At 39.8% G+C, this 20,157-nt stretch overlaps 1 protein-coding gene across 3 annotated transcripts in view; it reads right to left on the bottom strand.

Moving 5' to 3' along the window:
- Positions 1 to 20,157, bottom strand: part of myo15ab (myosin XVAb) — a 60,663-nt gene that overhangs the window by 37,011 nt on the left and 3,495 nt on the right. For 2 of the 3 annotated variants that reach the window (XM_048197742.1, XM_048197743.1), the window contains exons 4-23: positions 13,775 to 20,089; positions 12,994 to 13,076; positions 12,848 to 12,911; positions 12,621 to 12,730; positions 11,664 to 11,738; positions 11,470 to 11,560; positions 7,260 to 7,265; positions 7,053 to 7,156; positions 6,685 to 6,748; positions 6,467 to 6,580; positions 6,199 to 6,360; positions 5,834 to 5,947; positions 3,247 to 3,305; positions 3,038 to 3,161; positions 2,771 to 2,866; positions 1,201 to 1,332; positions 989 to 1,114; positions 746 to 823; positions 409 to 563; positions 212 to 257 (exon numbers count right to left, since the gene is read on the bottom strand). In XM_048197742.1, the coding sequence (XP_048053699.1) occupies positions 212 to 257; positions 409 to 563; positions 746 to 823; positions 989 to 1,114; positions 1,201 to 1,332; positions 2,771 to 2,866; positions 3,038 to 3,161; positions 3,247 to 3,305; positions 5,834 to 5,947; positions 6,199 to 6,360; positions 6,467 to 6,580; positions 6,685 to 6,748; positions 7,053 to 7,156; positions 7,260 to 7,265; positions 11,470 to 11,560; positions 11,664 to 11,738; positions 12,621 to 12,730; positions 12,848 to 12,911; positions 12,994 to 13,076; positions 13,775 to 20,053 (8,082 nt within the window). In that variant the 5' untranslated portion in view covers positions 20,054 to 20,089. The remainder of the gene's footprint in view (positions 1 to 211; positions 258 to 408; positions 564 to 745; positions 824 to 988; positions 1,115 to 1,200; positions 1,333 to 2,770; positions 2,867 to 3,037; positions 3,162 to 3,246; positions 3,306 to 5,833; positions 5,948 to 6,198; positions 6,361 to 6,466; positions 6,581 to 6,684; positions 6,749 to 7,052; positions 7,157 to 7,259; positions 7,266 to 11,469; positions 11,561 to 11,663; positions 11,739 to 12,620; positions 12,731 to 12,847; positions 12,912 to 12,993; positions 13,077 to 13,774; positions 20,090 to 20,157) is intronic. The other variant, XM_048197744.1, reaches the window with a different exon arrangement.

Here is a 20,157-nt window from a genome sequence, read left to right as displayed (position 1 = left end):
ACTTCTGAAGGATCATGTTACTGAACACTGGAGTAATGATGCTGAAAATTCAGCTTTGCCATCACAGAAATAAAATATATTTTAAAATACATTAAAATACAAAACAGTTATTATAAATAATATTTAACAATATTACTGTTTGTACTGTATTTTTTATCAAATAATTGCAGCCTTGGAGGACTTAAGAGAGTATTTTAAAAAAACGTAATACCTTGTTATTATTTGGCTTTATGCAGCGCACAAAATATGGGTTGCACCTGAAAAAAAGTGAGAAGAACAGGAGATTTAACAGACTCAATCAAGTCTGCCAAAGAAACATAATCAGGAGAAACAAATATATGCATGTATGTGTATGTGCTGATAAACAAGTGTATTGTACATCTCTTTGTGTATATGAGTGTATAAGACCTCTCCATTTTGTCTAGGAGCTCCTGTAGTGATTGCTGGAACTTGGCAGCCACAGTAGATGGCTGATATTTCCGAGTCACTGTGCTGTTCCTGTTCATTGCTCCTTTTTGCTGATTCAGCATCTCAGCATGCCTTATGAAGAGATTGGACACCATCTAGAAAACACACCCACATATCTCTATTAGAAACTTAAATTCACATTCATACTTCAGGATCATCAAAAAAATAAATAGAAAAAAACAACAACCCATATTCATATTGTCTTTAAGAGATGAAAAATATGATATGCTTTCACATACACACAAACACTTGCATGCATAGAGATACATGGACTCACTCGGTTCTGGCTCTGCATAAACAGATCCAACACTTCCTGCCGAACCTGATCGTAGTTCTTATCCAGGAACTTATGGACCTAAAATCAGTATATCCCTCTGTGAGATTCTCTTTCGACAGGCTGGTAACATTAAAACCTCAGTTACTAATGGTAAATTAATTCAAAGTTACAAGAAGCAATAGAGTGGAGCTATGACCTCTGACCTTTGGCATGACATAAATGCATTTTTGTGATTTCTACTACCTGGTAAGTTACACGGCCAGCGTAGTGATAGACAGTAAACTCTGGCAGTGGCATTTTTGGCTTGGAGTAAAGAGGGTTGTTTCCATGGTGATAGTGGCACTTCTGAAGGAAGGTGTTGTCAGTGGCCTGTCAACAAATGTTAAAACGTGTGGTGTATATATATTAGGTTTCTTCATTTATCCCCATGCAACATTAAAATTTAAGTGTATAACCTGCGGAAAGCCGCTCTGATCATCAAGGATGCGGAGTATCCCATGGGGCTTTGCAGCGATAAGGTCTATGCATGCCTGGTTGTCAGTGAAGGTCAGTTCTTTCCAGTTGATTTGCTCTCGAATGTACTCTTCCTACAAAGACATGCAGAAAGAGAGTGTGCTGTTTTATGTTTTGAATGATTATTTCAAAGAAATCACAGAATCAAAATGTCTACATACACTCAGAAAAATAATGTGTTGGCTCTACAAATAAAATTAATGCAACAGTTTGCATACATTTTTTTGAGTGATGACAACTGAGTGAAATTACATTCAACCAACAAGATACACTGAGTTAGAGGAACTTACGAAACACAAAGTTTCTGCTACAAATTAGGTTGATTACTCAAAAAAAAAAAAAAAGCCAAGAGTTGTAGCCCAGGAACCGATTAATCTTATCTACTTCAGTTCAAATCAACAGCTATCATAGCACATGTTAACATAACTTATTTAACATATATATTTAATGAACAAGTAAGATACTGCTTGTCACTGGTATTAGTGCAGTCATCGCTTATAGAGTCAATGTAATTTTTATCTTCATGAATCTACTCCTTAGCACAATGGTAACCACAAAAACTTGAGCATTACAGGAACTCTTTTAAATGCCAAACATAACAGCATTAAACACTAACTGGTCTTTCCCTTCACTAAAACAAATAAATTAACTTAATTTCAATATTTATTCTCCTTATCCAGTCCTATGCAAACCATGCTGGGAACTAGAAATCCACTGCCTAATTTCCGAAGTTATCGAGACAATTTCATTACATTACTACAACCTAATTTTTTTTTAAAAAGCAAAGCAGAAATTAGAGTTTAAAGATATTAAACAGAAGATATTAAGCTGATGTAATGATCAACATTATGTCAACAGAACTCAATAAAATAATGTTTTCAACTTAAAATTTTTAATTAAAACAATAAATTAGAATTTTTAATTTGCAACCATGCATTTAAGTTCATTAAATGAATTCGTTCATTAAATGAATTCGACCATTTATTAAGGTCCCCTGAATTACGTTTTAGAAAAATTTGGGGCAGTAAGATTTTTTTTTTTTTTTTTAAATTAATACTTTTATTCAGAACTGACACTTTAAATTGACCAAAACTGTCAGTAAAGACGTTTATAATTTTATAAAAGATTTCTATTTCAAATAAATGCCATTCTTTTGAACTTTCTATTCATCAAGAAATCCTGAAAAAATGAAGCAAAAATACATAATCATTACAAATTAAAAATTAATGTAAGCTTCACAACCATTTTCATAACTGATAAAAATAAGAAATGATTCCTGAGCACCAAATCAGCATATTAGAATGATTTCTTAAGGATCATGTGACACTAAAAACTAAAGGAAATTCAGCTTTGCAATCACAGGGATAAATTACTTTCCAAACTATATTAAATAGAAAACAGCTATTACTGTTTCTACTGTATTTTATCAAATAAATGCAGCCTTGATGAGCACAAGAGAGTTTCAAAAGCATCCTATGACCCTAAACTTGATAATGATGGTGTAATTCTCACCTGCTCCTGTTTGAAAATAATTTTGCTGAAGAAGAACTGCAGGGTCTCATTGGCATAGTTGATACAGAGCTGCTCAAAGCTGTTGAACATCAAGCTCTGGACAACACAGACCGAGATGACATGGAGATAGATGTAATTTAAATGCAATTTAGAAGGTCTAAATTCCTAAAAATAAAAAAAACTGCACATTTTACCTTTAAGGTGAAAAAATTATCTAATGACTAATATAGAATTAGCTTCTGTGTTTGTGGGAGTGCCACTGCATACCTCAAACCCGTATATATCCAGTAAAGATATGGACAGCGCCTCATTCCTGGGGTAGACCCGTCCGTTGATACGTTCTGTCAGCCAATGAAAGAGCAAGGAATAAAGGATCTTGGCAACTGCATCTCTGTGATTAGAATAGAGAAATATATACTTAAAATGCAATGAAAAATCAAGTTTTTTCAGATAACAAGATGTCTCATAATGTGTACCTGGCATCCACAGCACTTTCTACTGAGAGGGGAGTGTATATCTTCTCTCTCATTGCCTCCTGTGGCAAAACCAAATAACACACCACTTAGGTACTGCATATGTTTAAATAATCCTTTAATCTTATAAAAAGTCAGAGAAAGTAGAAATGCTAGTATTTAAATGGCTGAGTAAATGCAGCTCTATGTCACTCATTGCCAAATTATGTTTAAAGATAACCAAAAAAAAAAAAAAAAACTGTACTAAAATATGAGTTCTGACCTGTTTTGATGAGAATTTGGTACTGAGAAAATTCAGTATCTAATCAGTGACTTCATTTTCGCATGTGCAGTTTAAAGGATTTGCACTGTATTTCAAAGTAGATCTTTTGATAATGTGTCCATAAATATCTAAATTTTGTTATGACTCATCTTGCCCGGAAGTCGAGAAACAGGCTTGGATACAGTTTCACCATCACACACACACACACACACACACACACACACACACACACACACACACACACACCCCGTCACTCACACTGTCACAGTCAGCGTGTGCAATTGATACAGTGTTATGTGACAGCTGATCCAAGTAAAGTTGTGGTGTAAACACAAACCTGTGAGCTCTGGATAGCACAGCTTTATTTATTAAATGAGCAAGATGCTCAACATGACACAAACTACAAACACACTGGCAATCACACTGTTTGAGTAAAGAAAAAAACTCTGTTTGAGTACAGCTAACATACAAAATGCTTAGAACGTGTTAGAAATGACAAAATGTGTTAGGGTCAATCTCAACAACGACAACAAAAAGTTGGTAGTGGTAGTGGTGGTGGTCGGGTTCACAAGAATTGGAAATGGGATAATTTCCCATAGACTAAAGTGAGCCCATAGACGTCTTTTGAGCTGTCACTATTTTTTGCAGCCTCTTTAAAGGTGCTAAAGAGGATGTTTTGTTTTATACATTTTTGCAATATTACTTGAAACTGTCTTTACTAACTGATAAAAGACTATTTATTAGGTGCACTGAAAGGAATAATATTAATATACACCATCTGTGCACGAGGTAGGGCCTTAAAAACATCAGCCAATCGTTTACGCGATCATCGTGTAAACGATTGGCCCTCTGGCTTGTCAATCACTGCCATGACGTTCCTTGTGAGAGACGTGCGCGGCTGCGCGTTCCAGTAACTTTCCACACTACAGGCACTGCATGCAATGTTTTTGTCAGGAGACAGGAGTAACAACTGCAGATTATGAGTTACCTGCGGTGAGTCCGACATAATGAATCCACTAACATGACACAGCGAATGCCGGTGGTAAACACTCGTGTTCCAATACTCGTGCTTGAGTTTTGGGAGGCGTTCCCTTGAAATGAGCTGTGAAGGAGGGGGGTTGTTCTTACGCATGCGCTCATTTCAAAAACTCACTAACAGTCTTTGGTTTCTCAGTCGACGAAAAGATCCTCTTTAGCACCTTTAATGTGCCGTAACATATTGCTATAGCGCCTCAATTCAAGCAAAGCGGTAGCGCACATGAACCAATCATCTCTTCCGCTTTACTACTAGTTACAGCACAAAATAATTAATGAACATCAGAAGGTATGTTGAACAATACAGTACAACTTACCGAAATCAATATAATGAGGTTCCCTGTATAGTTTACAGCATTAGTTGAGAGATATATTTTTTCTTTGAGGAAATTTGCCATGTACCTGATAGGCCCCAATTTAATCTTGTGAATTAAACTTGTGAATCGAAATCTAATCGAATTGTAAAATTTGTGTCAATGCCCAGCCCTACTGTCAATAATTTTTTTTTTTTTTACTTGAAGCAAATGTTGTCTTTTCCCTTTATTTTCTTGTCAGAGTGCACCAGAATGCTTTGTTTACATGTTAAAATCACAAAAAATGTTCTTATGGGTGACAATGCCCCCAGACCCACCTACAGGGATTTAGTTCGAAAACATGTCACCTTTTTAACTTCTTGTGAGATTGCAGGTCTGATAATGCTATAGAAATACAACTGACCTCTCTTTATCTTGACTGTCCTCGTTAACCTTCACTGATCTTTGTATGATGTAATGTTAAGCTATCCTGGCAGTGAGAAAGCTATTAGGTGTTAAGATTACTCAAGCCCTGAGCAACCCTTGATTAGATTACCGTGGTTTCCATAGAGCTGAACTCAAAATAATTAAATTAGGTTACTGGAACTCATTAACAGCAACCTGCTTACATGTCATTACAATGTTTCTTTTTCTCTTTTGCCTTTTTCTCTTTCTTTCTGCCCCAGATGTTTGCAAACGTGTCAGAAAATTCTGAAAATGTAGGATCTATGAGCAACAGCTCATTTGCATTTATAGGGACACACATAGAAATGGTGTGTTTTTGCTCACACCCAAATAAGAGCAATTTTGACAAGCTATAATAATGATCTGTGGGGTATTTTGAGCTGAAACTTCACAGACACATTTTGGGGACACCAGAGACATATTACATCCTGCAAAAGAAGTATTATAGGTCCCCTTTAAAGTTTTTTCATGGAACCACAGATCTAACAGTGTACATGCTGTTTTATGGATTTATGTTTGTGTAAACTATATGTACCGTCACTTTGAAGGTGATGGCTTTCTGCAGACCCTCTGGAGAAATCAGCAACAGATCGGCTACAGCACGAATTTCCTGAGTGCTCACCACACCAGCTGTCTCCTGCACTTCTGTCTGAGACAGAGAACCCAAAGAACATGGTCCACACAACTGTTTACTTTGTCCATATATGTTTGCTATGTTTATATAAAACTACTGTACAATCAATAAAACTGCTATGTACAAGGTAAAATATTTCACCTAAAAACACCTTTGATGTGTGACAACTGGGAAGAGCTGGAACACTGTCAATTTTTTTTTTTTATTTAGGCTTGATGTGCAAACAAAAGTGAAAGTACATTTTCAAATGTTTATGTGCACAATACCTCTATTCTATGGAAAAAAACATTGCCCAGGTGCAGTATAGATGACAGCACTCTGAATATGCTGCTCTGGTCTTCAGGACTGAAGTGGAGAATGTCCATGGCACTCTGTAGCCTCCTGAAGTCCTCCCCATCATCTTTCCCAATGATCTCACAGTTACCACCCTAACATGACATGATACCATGAGCCATGATAAATGACATAAACATGACATAATTATACAATACCTTAGATGTGTACCTAAAGTGTGTCTTGGCAACTTCCATTTACCTGGTTCAGGTAGTAATAGGTTTCGGCCTCTTGTAGGTAGAAAGCTCGTTTCATGTGAGTAGGAAGTCCAGCCAGCATCTCATAAAAGATGTGGTAGTTTCTCTCATCTTTGGCCTGCACATACACACAGACACAGTTCAGATAAGGTCCCAAATGTCAGTGATCACTACAGGGCTCCTTTAGCCTTTTCCAAGTTAATAGGAAAAGAAACAACCAACCTGAAAAACGATCCTGGACTTCTCCAGTAGATACTGCGAGGTTATGGCACCACTGATCACCCCTCTGATACAAACAACAATACACACAGATTGGTCATGTGTATGAACTTTCTTTGGCCTTACCTGTACCTGTTCAATTCTCTTTCCTTCTCTCTTCCTCTCTCTAACACTCAGAGATTAAATAACAACCTTAATGTCCTACTTTCACACAAGGTCAGGCGGTACAGATCTAGTTCCCTTACAGTGTCGCCTCTCAAGCAACAATTTCAGGCTTAAGAGACATTAAAGAGTTAAGCAATGTAACATTCAAACATTCTATTCAACATAGCTTGAAACAGTTCAGAACAGAAGTAACAGAAAATACTCACTCCTCCAAAAAGACCTCCACAAATTTTCCAAAGCGACTGGAGTTATCATTTCGGACCGTCTTTGCATTCCCAAATGACTCTAACAGAGGAGTTGCCTCTAGAATCTGAATGTTAAGAAATAAAAACGTACTTACAAATATATTCAGCAACGTTTACTAGGTTAAAGTTATTAAGTTACCAGCAAAAAACTAAATTTACCACATTTACCTCAATCTGTATAGAGGAAAGCATTAAAAAGAAAAACAAAAAGACAAATTATACAATTATTAACAAACATTGCATATTTTATAAATGTACATCAATTCAAACTAAATTTTGTGGTTCCAGAAATGTACTCTATAATACGCAAGTATTTGTTGCCTATGATTTTGTGAAGTAGGACTGGATCAACATCTTTTGTTGGACCTGGAACAACATATCTACCAAAGATCTACTCTATCACTATCAGTGTTATTTTAGTATTACTTATATATCGTTATATTTTACTTTTTATTGTAATTTTAGTTGAAGTTTTACTAATTTCGCTATTCGCTTGTCATTTTTCTTCTTCTTTTTTTTTTTTTTGAAATATTTCCATTTAGCTTTAAATGTGACCTATTATGCCCCGCCCTTTTCACAAGATGTAATATATATGTCTCTGGTGTCCCCAGAACGTATCTGTGAAGTTTCAGCTCAAAATACCCCACAGATCATATATTATAGCTTGTCAAATTTGCCAGTATTTGTGTGTGAGCAAAAACACACTGTTTGTGTGTGTCCCTTTAAATGCAAATTAATTGCTGCTGCTCCCGACCCCATTTCCAGAACAGCAACAACAACAACAAAGCTGGAGAATCTCACGCAGTCAAAATGATGATTGTCAGTAACGGTGTTCAGCCTTACATTGTTCAAACCGGAGTCAGACAATGATGGAGAGACTCAGGAAGAAGTTAAAACTTTCAGAATGCATCTGGACGTTACTGAATGGTTAGTGTATAAATTTATGTAGTTGCTGTGGAGTTGATTCAACTCATCGAGTAGCATGTACCGTCAAGTTAATCTTTTGTGCAAATCCAGCATTGAATTGACCCTCGTTTGTGAAGCAGTCCGGTGTAAAATGACTGCATGGTAACAACACTTTACTACAACAACTCTTCCTCTTCTCTCTTCACCACCCCGGATTCAGAGGTCAGTCTCGATCACTTTACTTTATTACGAGCTGACAGGACACGTAAGTCTGGAAAGACTAAAGGTGGTGGTGTCTGCATCTTTGTTAATAAGCGATGGTGTGTTAACATTAAAAAACACCTTTCAATCTGCACACCTGATGTAGAGCTATTGACTTTGTCTTTGCGGCCGTATTACCTCCCGAGGGAATTCCCATGCGTGGTGATCAGCTGTGTTTACATTCCCCCCAGTGCTAACACCAGGATAGCAGCGGATTTATTAGCCGAGGATTCTAGCTCTATGATGGCTAAATATCCTGATGCACCGCTGTTTATTTTGGGGGATTTTAACAACTGTAAACTGGGCAGTGTCATGCCATCGCTGCACCAGTATGTGAATATTCATACGAGGAGGCACAACACCTTGGATTTATGTTATGGAAACATTCCTGATGCGTTCATCGCTCAGGTACAACCTCCACTCGGCTACTCCGACCACAATGTTGTCGTTTTGTTGCCGCACTACAAATCAAAACTGAAATGCGCTAAGCCAACTATATACAGCGCCTCCATCTGGTCGGAGGATACCATGGCACAGCTGCAGGGTTCATTAGCATGCACAGACTGGGAGATTTTTCAGGGAGACTTGGAGTATAAGGTCTCAGTTATCACGGATTACATTAAATTCTGCATTTCATCTACTATACCTACCAGAACATTTAAGAAATACCCAAATTCTCATCCTTGGATTACGTCTCACATTAAAAGTTGCATGAAAGAAAAATTCAAGGCTTTCCAGCAGGGGGACTGGAACACTGTCAATATACTAAACAGACAGATTAAGAATGACATAATAAGAGCCAAACTCAGATACAAGGACAAGATTGAGCAGGAATTCAGCAGTATGAATACTAAACAAGCGTTTCGGAAAATCAAGATTCTTACTGGTCAAGCATCCGACACAGGGCATTATGTAATATCTGACCCGGCTACCTTTGCTGACTCTCTGAATTCTTTTTATACCCGTTTTGACAGAGATGATCATTCTGCCCTTTGTGAAGAGCTGCTCAGTGCCCTGCCATCAGTTGTTCCATCCGAGCCTCCATTTACAGTGGAGGATGTACGACAGCAATTGAGCAGGTGTAAAGTGGGTAAGGCGCCGGGCCCAGATGGTATTCCGGCCAGGGTGCTGAAATCGTGTGCTATGGAGCTGTCCCCGATTCTTTTTACCATCTTCTGGGACTCCCTCAGGGGGGCACATATTCCAACAATCTGGAAATCTTCTACAATCATTCCGATTCCTAAGAAGCCCCGTCCATCCGAGCTAAACCATTATCGACCCGTTGCACTTACTTCAATAATAATGAAGTGCATGGAAAAGTTAATTCTCAACACTATTCTTCCAGCAGTCAGACCTCTGCTGGATCCATATCAGTTTGCGTATAGGGCCAGGCGGGGAACAGAGGATGCTGTGGCATGTCTCCTCCACCCCCTCCTACAACATCTGGAATCGCCTGGAACCTTCGCATCCATTTTGTTCATTGATTTCAGCTCTGCTTTCAACACAATACAACGGCACCAACTGATTAAAAAGCTTCAATTTCTTAACTTATCTCCACTCCTCATTCACTGGATTCACAATTTTCTTAGTAACAGATTACAGGCTGTTAGAGTGGGCTCAGTCACCTCCTCTATTATAGTTACCAACACCGGAGTCCCCCAGGGGTGTGTGCTCAGCCCCGTTCTCTATACCCTGTATACGAACGATTGTATTAGCTCATCTTCTGTCACCACATATTTTAAATATTCGGACGATACTGCCGTTCTGGCCTTACTCACAGACAATAACTCCATTACTGCTTACCATCAGTCGGTCACTCACTTTACCAAGTGGTGCTCCGAAAATAGTCTGGAGCTGAATGTGGATAAGACCAAGGAGTTATTAATTTATACCCACCCACATATCCCGGATCCGGCCCCCATCATCATACATGGCAAAAAAGTGGAACGTGTCAATCATTTTAAATATCTCGGACTCACATTAGATAATAAACTCAACTTTGAACAACATGTCACAGACACATATAAACGTTCCCAACAGAGACTCCATATTCTTCGTAAGCTTCATGCCCTTTCTGTCAACCCACATCTTCTGTTACTGTTGTATACTAGTATCATTCAACCCATCCTCCTCTACTGTTCCCCTTGTTACTTCAACATGCTTTCCATCACTAATAGAAATAAGCTCATTAAAGTCACATGCACAGTATCCAAAATTATCAGTTTACCCATTACGAATCTCTCTCTTCTTAACAGCAAAGCTGTTACACGTATGGCTCGGACAGTCAGTAGAGACTTGGACCACCCTCTCCACATTTACTTTTCTCTGCTGCCCTCAGGCCGCAGATATAGAACTTTAAGGTGGAGGCGGGCACGCTTCAGTAAAAGCTTTGTCCCTTCTGCCATTGCTGCTTTAAACAATTTGTAACCTGGACAGATCCTGCATGCGTTGTCTTTTTGCATTTTTTTTTTTTTTTTTTTTTTTGTTGTTGTTGTTGTTGTTGTTGTTTGTGTATCGACAGAGTCTGTGAAAGCAAATTTCCCTTGGGGGACAATAAAGGGTCTATCTCTAAAGCAGCCCAACATGGCCTCAACCGCTTTGTTGTGTGTTTAAGTAAATTTTGGGGTTTGTGATGTCACCAACCCAGGAAGAAGCTTGTTGTAGTCCTTGTTGTAACGATTTCTGTAAAGGAAAATGTCTCCCTTTGCATTGAACTTTGAGCGTTGTAACTTTGCAGATGTTGTTAATGCTCAAACAGCAACATTACACACTAACTAAAGTGAAAAAGTGAAATCATAATCAGGGACCTCTTTAATGTATTTTTATTTTTATTAACTTATTTTATTTCAGTTAGTTGCAACATTTCTAAGTTTTTCAGATTTATTTTAATTAATGAAAGGTATTAACAATATCCAAGTGAGTTAACAATAACAACCCTAACCTTCACTAACTCTATTGATAATTCTAACCATTAACTACCCTTAAAATCAGAAGGAAATTAAATGCTAGGTAAAAAAAGAGTGCTGCCCAAGCCCCAACTTGATCCCGTTTCTTATCCCTAAAAACTGAAAGTTGTTCCAGGGCCAAGAAGGATGTTGATCCAATAACATATGCTACCTGACAAAATCCCAGCAAGTGTACGGAGGTGTATCCGGGTGATTATTGTCTATGAATAAAATTCAGTGTATACTTTATAGTCCTACACACGTACCTGTTGTGTAATGTTCCTCTTATGGTGAATAGCAGTGAGGTACCTCAGAACCAGTTTTGTCGCCTCTGTCTTTCCAGAACCACTTTCACCACTGCAATACACACACTTTACTAATACAACATTACATAGACATGCAATAATATATACACACTTCCACATCCTCTGTAAATGACACACACATACTTTCACCTGACCTGATAATGATGCACTGGTTTCGTTTGTCGTCCATCATTGTTGTGTAGGCAATGTTTGCAATGGCAAAGAGATGACTGAAAACAAACATGTATAATAAACACAAAGGACGGAAGATAAAATCTTAAAATTAAAATCTTAATTTTCTCTCCCCTTCTTTCTCATTTTTTAAATGTACACTACCATTCAAAAGTTTGGGGTCAGTAAGATATTATATTTTTAAAATAAGTCTTTTATGCTCACCAAGGCTACATTAACTTGATCAAAAATACAGTAACAGTATACAGTGTTTTCTGACCTCACTAATCGGATGCTGAACACAGTTGGACATAGTGGTGTTTTAGAGGCAAAAAAATATATAAATACTGTTTATGAAACTGTATTGTTTCTCACACAAACCGATCGTTTCGTGTCTTAGGACATCAATGTGACGTCACGAGCCGCAGGGTTTAATTTGGATTTGTCTGTGCGTGTTTTTTTTTACTCTTTTAGACGAAGTTCCCATTGCCATGCATTATACGACTGACAGACTGCAACGATTGGAGTTAAAAATCATAATTTGTGTTCTACTGAAGAAACAAAGTCACCTACATATTGGATGCCCTGGGGGTAAGCAGAGAAACATCAAATTTTCATTTTTGGGTGAACTATCCCTTTAAGGATTCTTTGATAAATAGAAAGGTCAAAAGAAAAGCATTTATTTGAAATAGACATCTTTTGTAACATTATAAATCTTTATAAAATCTTTAATGCCTGGGTCTTGTGTAGTTTTGTTCATGGTTTTTGAGAATGAAAGCATGCCATCTGTCTAACTGGGCAAGCTTCTACCAGGACACATGAAGTTGCGCTAAAATACAAATAATAATGAAAGATATGGGAACTCTTTTCTTCTCCTTTTAAAAGGTTGACAAACAAGAAAATTTGTTGAGGAATGTTGTGATTGTGTTGTTGTGACTCACGGTGGGTTATCTCCTAAGCCATGGCCCTCATACTGCAGAACCATATCTGTGCCATAGATGTTAAATAGCTGGTATGGATTCACAGATACCAGAATACTGCCAATGTATGTCTGCTTAGAAGACAAAGGAAATTGATAATGTAGTAAGGTTCACAACAGATTTGAATAAAAGTAAAGTAATATAAGACATTTGGTATATGCTTACTGGGACATTAATGCAAGACTCACATAGATAAGCTCTTGATCAAAGCGAGTCTTCATGTTTATCAATACTGCTTTCTCAGTAAGCTCTCTGCAAGAAATGGAGGAAGAATGATTTATTTTGAAACTAATGATACACTTTACATATACTATGTATATTTATGTTGACGTACTCCATTTGTGTCATGTCCTCAACTCCATCCCCTTCCCTTTTCACTCTGTAGCTGACAGTAGGCAGGCTCCTTATAGAATACATCTGTTTGAAAAATACTTGTGTTCAGAAAAAAAAGCAATCTGAGAACATTCAAAGAAATTTGAGATGTCATTTTCAATTCATTAAATTACATTAGAGAATATCTTCTCTAATGAATTAGGTCAAGTTGTCTATTCCAATGCCGCACTACAATAATGCAGAGATGATTATCACTGGTGAGCAAGGTAACCTGAGAGGAGTTATAATCGGCCTTGTAAATCTCATCTGACATCCGATGTAGTTGCGGACTGCAGCTTAAACCTGATGAAGATAGGTGAGCTTGGCTGGACTTTTTGTTAAGGCTCAAAGCCTAACAGACTTGTTAGATCTGACAACTGCATCACTGTCTACTTGACAACATTACTACTTAAATTAAACTGTCTGTTCCTTCTTAATATACACATTCAGATATAAAAGTTTTAGCGAATGGTATAAATATGATCCACAAGCAAAATCATGAATTCAATGTTGCATTCCAGTGAAGAGAGGCATCTCTCAATGTTATCCTGTATTTATATGTTTCCAAATTAATACGTACAACAGCAAAATTTGACCAAGAGAAGAGAAGAAAATGAAAGCATGACATAGAGTTAGTGTCTCTGGGGCAGAGAAAATACAATGCATTTGATAACTGCTGTTACCATTAGTTGAATAAATAAGTCTTACATGAAGATTAAAGTATTATGTCTAAAGTGATTTACCTTGTCATACCACTGTCCTTTTGGCTCCCCTTCACGATCTGGTACCCAGTGCAGCTCTGTTTCCCCTGGCCTAAAACCAGCGGGCGGGGGGGTAAGGAATTCCATCATTTTCTCATCACGATACATAGACCATTTGATGAGGTTCTGTACTGTATCATGAGGCAAGACTTTTTCTGCAGCCCACAGGTCCTCTGCAGTTTGCCCCTCTCTGGCATTCTGAGCCCAGTGCTCTTCTGGCCCACCTGGACCTTTCTGCTGTGGTGGAACCACAACATAACGGCCATCTGGCCCAATAATCACTTGCCCAGAGGATATCATATAGTTGGAGATCCCTGAAGGTAGTTGGTAAGAGGCTTTCTTCAGGTTAGGATTCTTTAGAGCATCCATTAATTGTGGCGTTGTTGGAACTGCAAATCCTTGAGCGAGGACTGATCCATCAGGTAATCTGTATTTGACATTGCGGAGGTTTTGATTTAGAAGTGCCTGTGATAGATTTGGACTTTTATTTTTTCGAGGATCTGCTGAAATAACAGATCCATCTGGTAGCTGGTAAGTGGCCCTGCGAATGTTTTCATTCTGTAAGGCATTTGAAATGTTTGGACTTATTGGTCTATATAAAGCTTGTGAAATAACAGATCCATCTGGAAGCCTATAGGAGACATTTCTCAGATCATCATTTCTCATGGCAGAGAACAAAGTTGGGGCTGTAGGTTTATAACTTGCATCAGCACTTATTATGGAGCCATCAGGTAACCTGTAGGTAGCATTACGAATATCCTGATTCCGAAGCGCGCTTGACAAATTTGGAGACTTAACTTCATAACTTGGTCCACTTATAATTGACCCATCGGGTAAACGATAGCTGGCATTTCTCATTTGTTGGTTCTGAAGTGCCGCTGATAAATTTGGGGAAGTAGGTTTAGATTGCCCATAGTCTGTTGTTATTAATGTGCCGTCCGGCAATCTGTAAGTTGCATTTCTAATGTTTTGGTTTTGGAGTGCATTGGCTAGATTTGGAGATGTTGGTTGCATTGGCTGATCTGTTGTTATTAATGTGCCGTCCGGCAATCTGTAAGTTGCATTTCTAATGTTTTGGTTTTGGAGTGCATTGGCTAGATTTGGAGATGTTGGTTCCATTGGCTGATCAGTCACTATTATTGTCCCATCTGGCAGTCTATATGATGCCTTCCTAATATTCTCATTCTGAAGTGCATGTGACAGGTTTGGTGAGGTTTGCCGTTGTTGTCCTGCTGTTACAAGAGTTCCATCTGGAAGTCTATAAGTTGCATTTTTCAGATTTGAATTCTGTAAGGCACTGGACAAGTTTGGAGAAGAAGGTTGCTGTAAATGAGAGTCTGGGTATATTATTGTTCCATCTGGAAGTCTATATGAGGCATTTCTTATGTTTCGGTTCTGCAAAGCATTTGAGAGGTTTGGTGAGTAAGACTGTTGCTGTCGTGGGTCCATGCCTATTATGGACCCAGCAGGAAGTCTATATGAAGCATTCTGGAGCTGGGGATTTCCAATTGCATCTATAAGCACTGGGGAAGAGTTTACATTTAGTCCCTGATTACCATATACTAATGTCCCATCAGGCAATCGGTAAGTGGCACCACGAAGTTGGGGGTTGTGCAGTGCATCAGACAGAAAAGGAGATTTCCTAGGGTCCTGCCTAAAACCTGGCACAGGTGCATAAGGGGAGACCATTCCCTGAACAGGTCCTCGGTATGATGCTTTACGAATATTTTGGTTCTGCAAAGCTGTTGAAAGAACTGGAGATCCTCTTGGACTATAGCCAGGGGGAACACGGGATCCCCTGCGACGTAAATGTGTTCGGTAGGAAGCATTGCGGACATTTGGATTTTGAAGAGCATTAGAGAGAAGGGGGGCAGCACCTGGCTCTTCAATGTAATCATAGCCTGCTTCCACCTGAGTATAGGGTGAATGTGGCATCTGAAGGGATGATCTGTATGATGCATTGTGAAGTTGTTGATTGTGAATTGCATTGGACAGCAAAGGTGATGCTGGCTGACCTGGAACTTGTTCAAATGCTTCCATTTGAGGAACATATGGGGAAGAAAAAGATGGTTGTTCAGGGATCTCACCAAACTGAGCCACTTCAGGAGCATAAGGTGAACCTGGCCTTTGCAAGGGCGACATGTAAGAAGCTTCTCTGAGCTGAGTATTTTGTAAGGCATTTGACAAAAGTGGAGATGCCATCTCTGCTGTATGCTGATCCAGTGCAACCATTTCAGGATTATATGGTGATTGTACTGGTTGCAATTGGGAGAACTGTGCAGCATGGCTTAGATTAGGGTTTTGCTGGGCAAAGGAGGAAACTGGTGAAGGTGGTTGACCAGGAACCTGTGGAACATTAATGATCTCAGTAGCATAAGGCGACATAGGCTGTTGGAATTGTGAAGTATAGCTTGCATTATGGACCCTTTGATTTTGAAGGGCACTTGAAAGCATTGGTGACTGAGGTACACCACTAACCTGATCAAATTCTACAGGGATCGGCTCTGCACCAATGGGAAAAGGAGATGCAAATGAAGCATCATATACTGGAGGACCAGAAAGTACAGAAGTAGGCAGAGCCCTAGGAGAACTGGGACGCATTGGTAATGGGGAACCATGTATGATAGATGGATGAGGAGAGGCTGGTCTGGAGAGATGTCTAATGGAAGGCTGAGGAGATGGAGGGGGCATGTGTTTTTGAGAAAGCTGTGGTGAAGGGGGCATCATGCCTGGTGCACGCCTAAGTGACTGTCTGGCCATGAGTGGACGGCCACGACCAATGGGTCTCTGTGGGTTTCTCATTGCATTGGGTGTTCCTGCAGGATTGAAACGACTTTGTTCCCTTATGCCTCTCCCAATATGATGACCTGAGAGTTGTGGGGAGGCTGTGAAGTCCTGTTGCATAATGGACCTGTTACTACGTATAGATGATCTAAATGGCCGTACATTTTGTGTTGGAGTTCCAGAATGACCCCCTCGGCCAGGATACGGTTTCACAGCTCCCATGGGGATGTTTGGACGTCCCCTTCCTCGCAGTCGACCTCCAGGGGACCCAAAAGGTGGAGAATCTTTCATAAGGCGAGTGGACCTGCGGGAGAGGGTGGGAGAGGGGGATCTACCTTGCACTGCTGGTTGCTGGGAGCCTGGTTCCACAGTAAAACTTCTTCGAGAGGGAGTAGGTGATGCTCTTTGTGGCATTAATGGTGACTGTGGTCTGTGAAGATCTCTCTGCTGAACACTGGCCATGGCTTGCATACCCATCTGAGGGGAAGAAGGAGGACTCATTCGTCTAAGTGGAGATGGAGAGGCTTGAAATTTCTTGGCACCAAATGGACGATGAACTTGTGAGGGTGAAGAGGGTGGACTGGGTCTCCTAATTGAGGCACGAGGGGACTGTGGTGGGCTTCTCCTCCGAATAGATGCACGAGGTGAAGCTGGAGGACTGGTATAGAGAGATGGAGCTCGTGAGGGCATACGGCCAGGCATTGGCTGGGGAGATGGTGGTGCTTCTCTAAAAGATGCCTGAGGCTGCAAACGTCTACGGACTGTTGGTGAAGCAGGTGGACTTTCTCTGAATGGAGCCTGAGGCTGTAAACGTCTAGGGACTGTTGGTGAAGTGGGTGGCCCTTCTCTAAATAGAGCCTGAGGTGGTAAACGTCTAGAAAGTGCTGGAGAAACAGGTGGGCTCATTCTGCGTCCAATTGGAGACGGAGTGTGTTGAACATGGCTTATTGGAGAGGGCACACCTCTGGCTAGTCTTGGCGATGGAGGTGCTCCCATGCCTCCAATGCCACGCACAGAGGGCTGTGGGGATAGGCTTCTTCTCATGGGGAGTGGACCAGCAGGATGCATGGATAGCTGTGGGGAGGCATGGGGGCTTGGTCTGCGTATAGGTACAGGGGAACGTCTTACTTGCATTACCGGCTCTCCAAAACTTGCCATGGGTTCCATGGGTACCATGGGTGACATAGGCCTATGCAGAGGGGAGGACATCCCTGCTATTGACCTCCGACTTGGTGTGGGAGATGGTGGAAAACCACCAGCTTGAGCCATATGTGACATATGTTGACTGACATATCCCTGTGGATTATTTGCTTGCTTAATTAGCATGGCTGTTGGTGTGGGCACTTGAGGCATTGTGGGATGAAACATTTCTTGCTGATGCATTGCCTGTGAAAAACCATCATTCATTGAGGCTCCAGGTATATATGCATAATTTTCATACTGTATGTCTGACATTTCTTCAAAATCATATTGTGGAGGCAAAGGAGGAAGCTCAACATCAATCCTTTCCTTACCAAAAAGCTTAACCTGTGGTCTTGGGACTCTGAACTGCATGTCTCCGTGAAAGGGCACAGGCTCCATAGAAAAATCCCCATACTTCTCACCATACATTCCAAAAGCTTCTTCACCTTCCATAATATCTTGCACTGGATAACTATATGGATCATACATATTGTAGGAAGATTGCAGATATGGATCAACATCTGATTCACTGTAATTAACCTGATAATCCTGAAAATAAAGATCACCATAATCCTCATAAGCATCCATATATGGATCACCTGATATTTCAACTTCATATGGGTCACCATAGAACCCCTGAAGATCATCATAATATCCAAACTCAGCCTGGGAATACAGATCCATTTCATTCCCATATTGATCATAGCTGTTCCCCATTGGATACTGACTATCATCATAGTACTCAATGCCATCATCGAAATATGGATCCAGTGGATGCTGTTGACTATAGTAGCCCATTTCCTGTGGGTAATTGCCCATCTGCTCCTGTGCTCCATAGGGGTCATTGTAGTCCATGCCATCATCATAAAATTCACCATCATCCTGCATGGCTGTGTGAGGGTCATAGTATTCATCCTGCAACTCATAATAGCCTTGATCATGTGATTCCATTTCATAATAGTTATTTGGTTCCTCATATCGTGTGTATTGCTGTGGAAACGAAGAGTGTCCCTGCATGTGGGCATACTGTTCATTATACCTGTTAGAATTCCTCTGGATTGACTGTCTGTGAAATGCACCCCTATCCACCCTGCTCTGATTATTATAATCATTTCCTCCAGTGTCATGTTCATATCCATAATTGTGATACCCTGGAGGAGCTCGGATGCTAGCTTGCCGACTGTCAGCAGAAAATGGATATTTTTTGTTGTTTTTCCGGCTCCAGGCATCACCCTTTTCATTTTGACGCCCCTTAACGGAGAGGAACCTCTTGGTCAGCCAGTTTGTTGCCCCAGCAATCTTACCTAATAATTGACCCCTATATTTAAAACCAGTCCCATCCCCTGCATTCTTTTTCCCAAAAAGCCCTTTAAAAAATCCCTGTTTCTTCTCCGCTGCTTTAGAATCGCCACCTAATTTAATAAGCATATAGGTTGGTTTCGGCCCTGATGGCTCCTTTTTTTCCTTCTCTTTTTTCTTCTTTTTGCTGTTTTTGAAACGCATCATGAACTTTGGAGCATTTCTCAAGAGAGATTTTCTCCTTTTTTTCTTAAGCAAACGATTCTTCCTTTTGCCAAGTCCAAGAAACAGCTTGGAAGTGCTCTTAAGTCGCTTCTTTGAGCTCTTCCTTTTCTTAAATCCAGAGAACCTCATAAAGAGTTTTGAGGTATTTTTGAGTCCTCTTTTCTTTTTCTCTTCAGGTGGTGGTTCAGGTGGAGGCACTTCCTTCTTTTTTGCTTTCTTCTTCTTTCCATCTTCCTCAGCTTTAGATTTATGATGATCTTTTGATTTCTTCTTTCCTTTCCTATCCTCCTCTTCACTTTCCTCCTCATCTTCTTCATCATCATCTTCATCATCTTCATCATCCTCATCTTCATCAGAATCAGGCTGTCTAGATTTGGACTTTCCCTTTGCAGTTTTACCTTTAGCATCTTTTCCACCACCACGCTTTCTTTTGCCTCCATCTGACTCTTCATCCTCATCCTCCTCGCTCAAATCTTCATCCATCAACTCAGCATCTGAGCCCTCATCAGATTCAATAACCTCTTTCTTTCCTTTGCCTTTATCCTTTCCCTTCTTACCATCATCTTTCCCTTTACCCTTGGGTGGTTCTTCTTTTCCTTTCTTCTTATCATCCTTTCCTGCCTTCTTGTCATCTTTTCCACCCTTCTTGTCATCTTTTGCTCCTTTTTTGTCATCTTTTCCTTTCTTTTCTTCTTCCTTTGGTTTGCTTTTTTCTGGTTCAGGCTTTCCTCCTTTCTTGGCTGCTGATTTTAAGTCTTTTTTGGGTGGCATTTTATCCTTCTAATACCATTCTAGTCTACCGCCTTTCTGCCAAATGACAAATAAAAATTTGATTAAACACAAACACAAACAAAAGTAACAATTTAAAACAACTG

This window comes from Megalobrama amblycephala, linkage group LG7 (genome assembly GCF_018812025.1).
Source record: "Megalobrama amblycephala isolate DHTTF-2021 linkage group LG7, ASM1881202v1, whole genome shotgun sequence".
Taxonomy (NCBI): domain Eukaryota; kingdom Metazoa; phylum Chordata; class Actinopteri; order Cypriniformes; family Xenocyprididae; genus Megalobrama; species Megalobrama amblycephala.
This window is presented reverse-complemented; position numbering and strand designations above follow the sequence as displayed.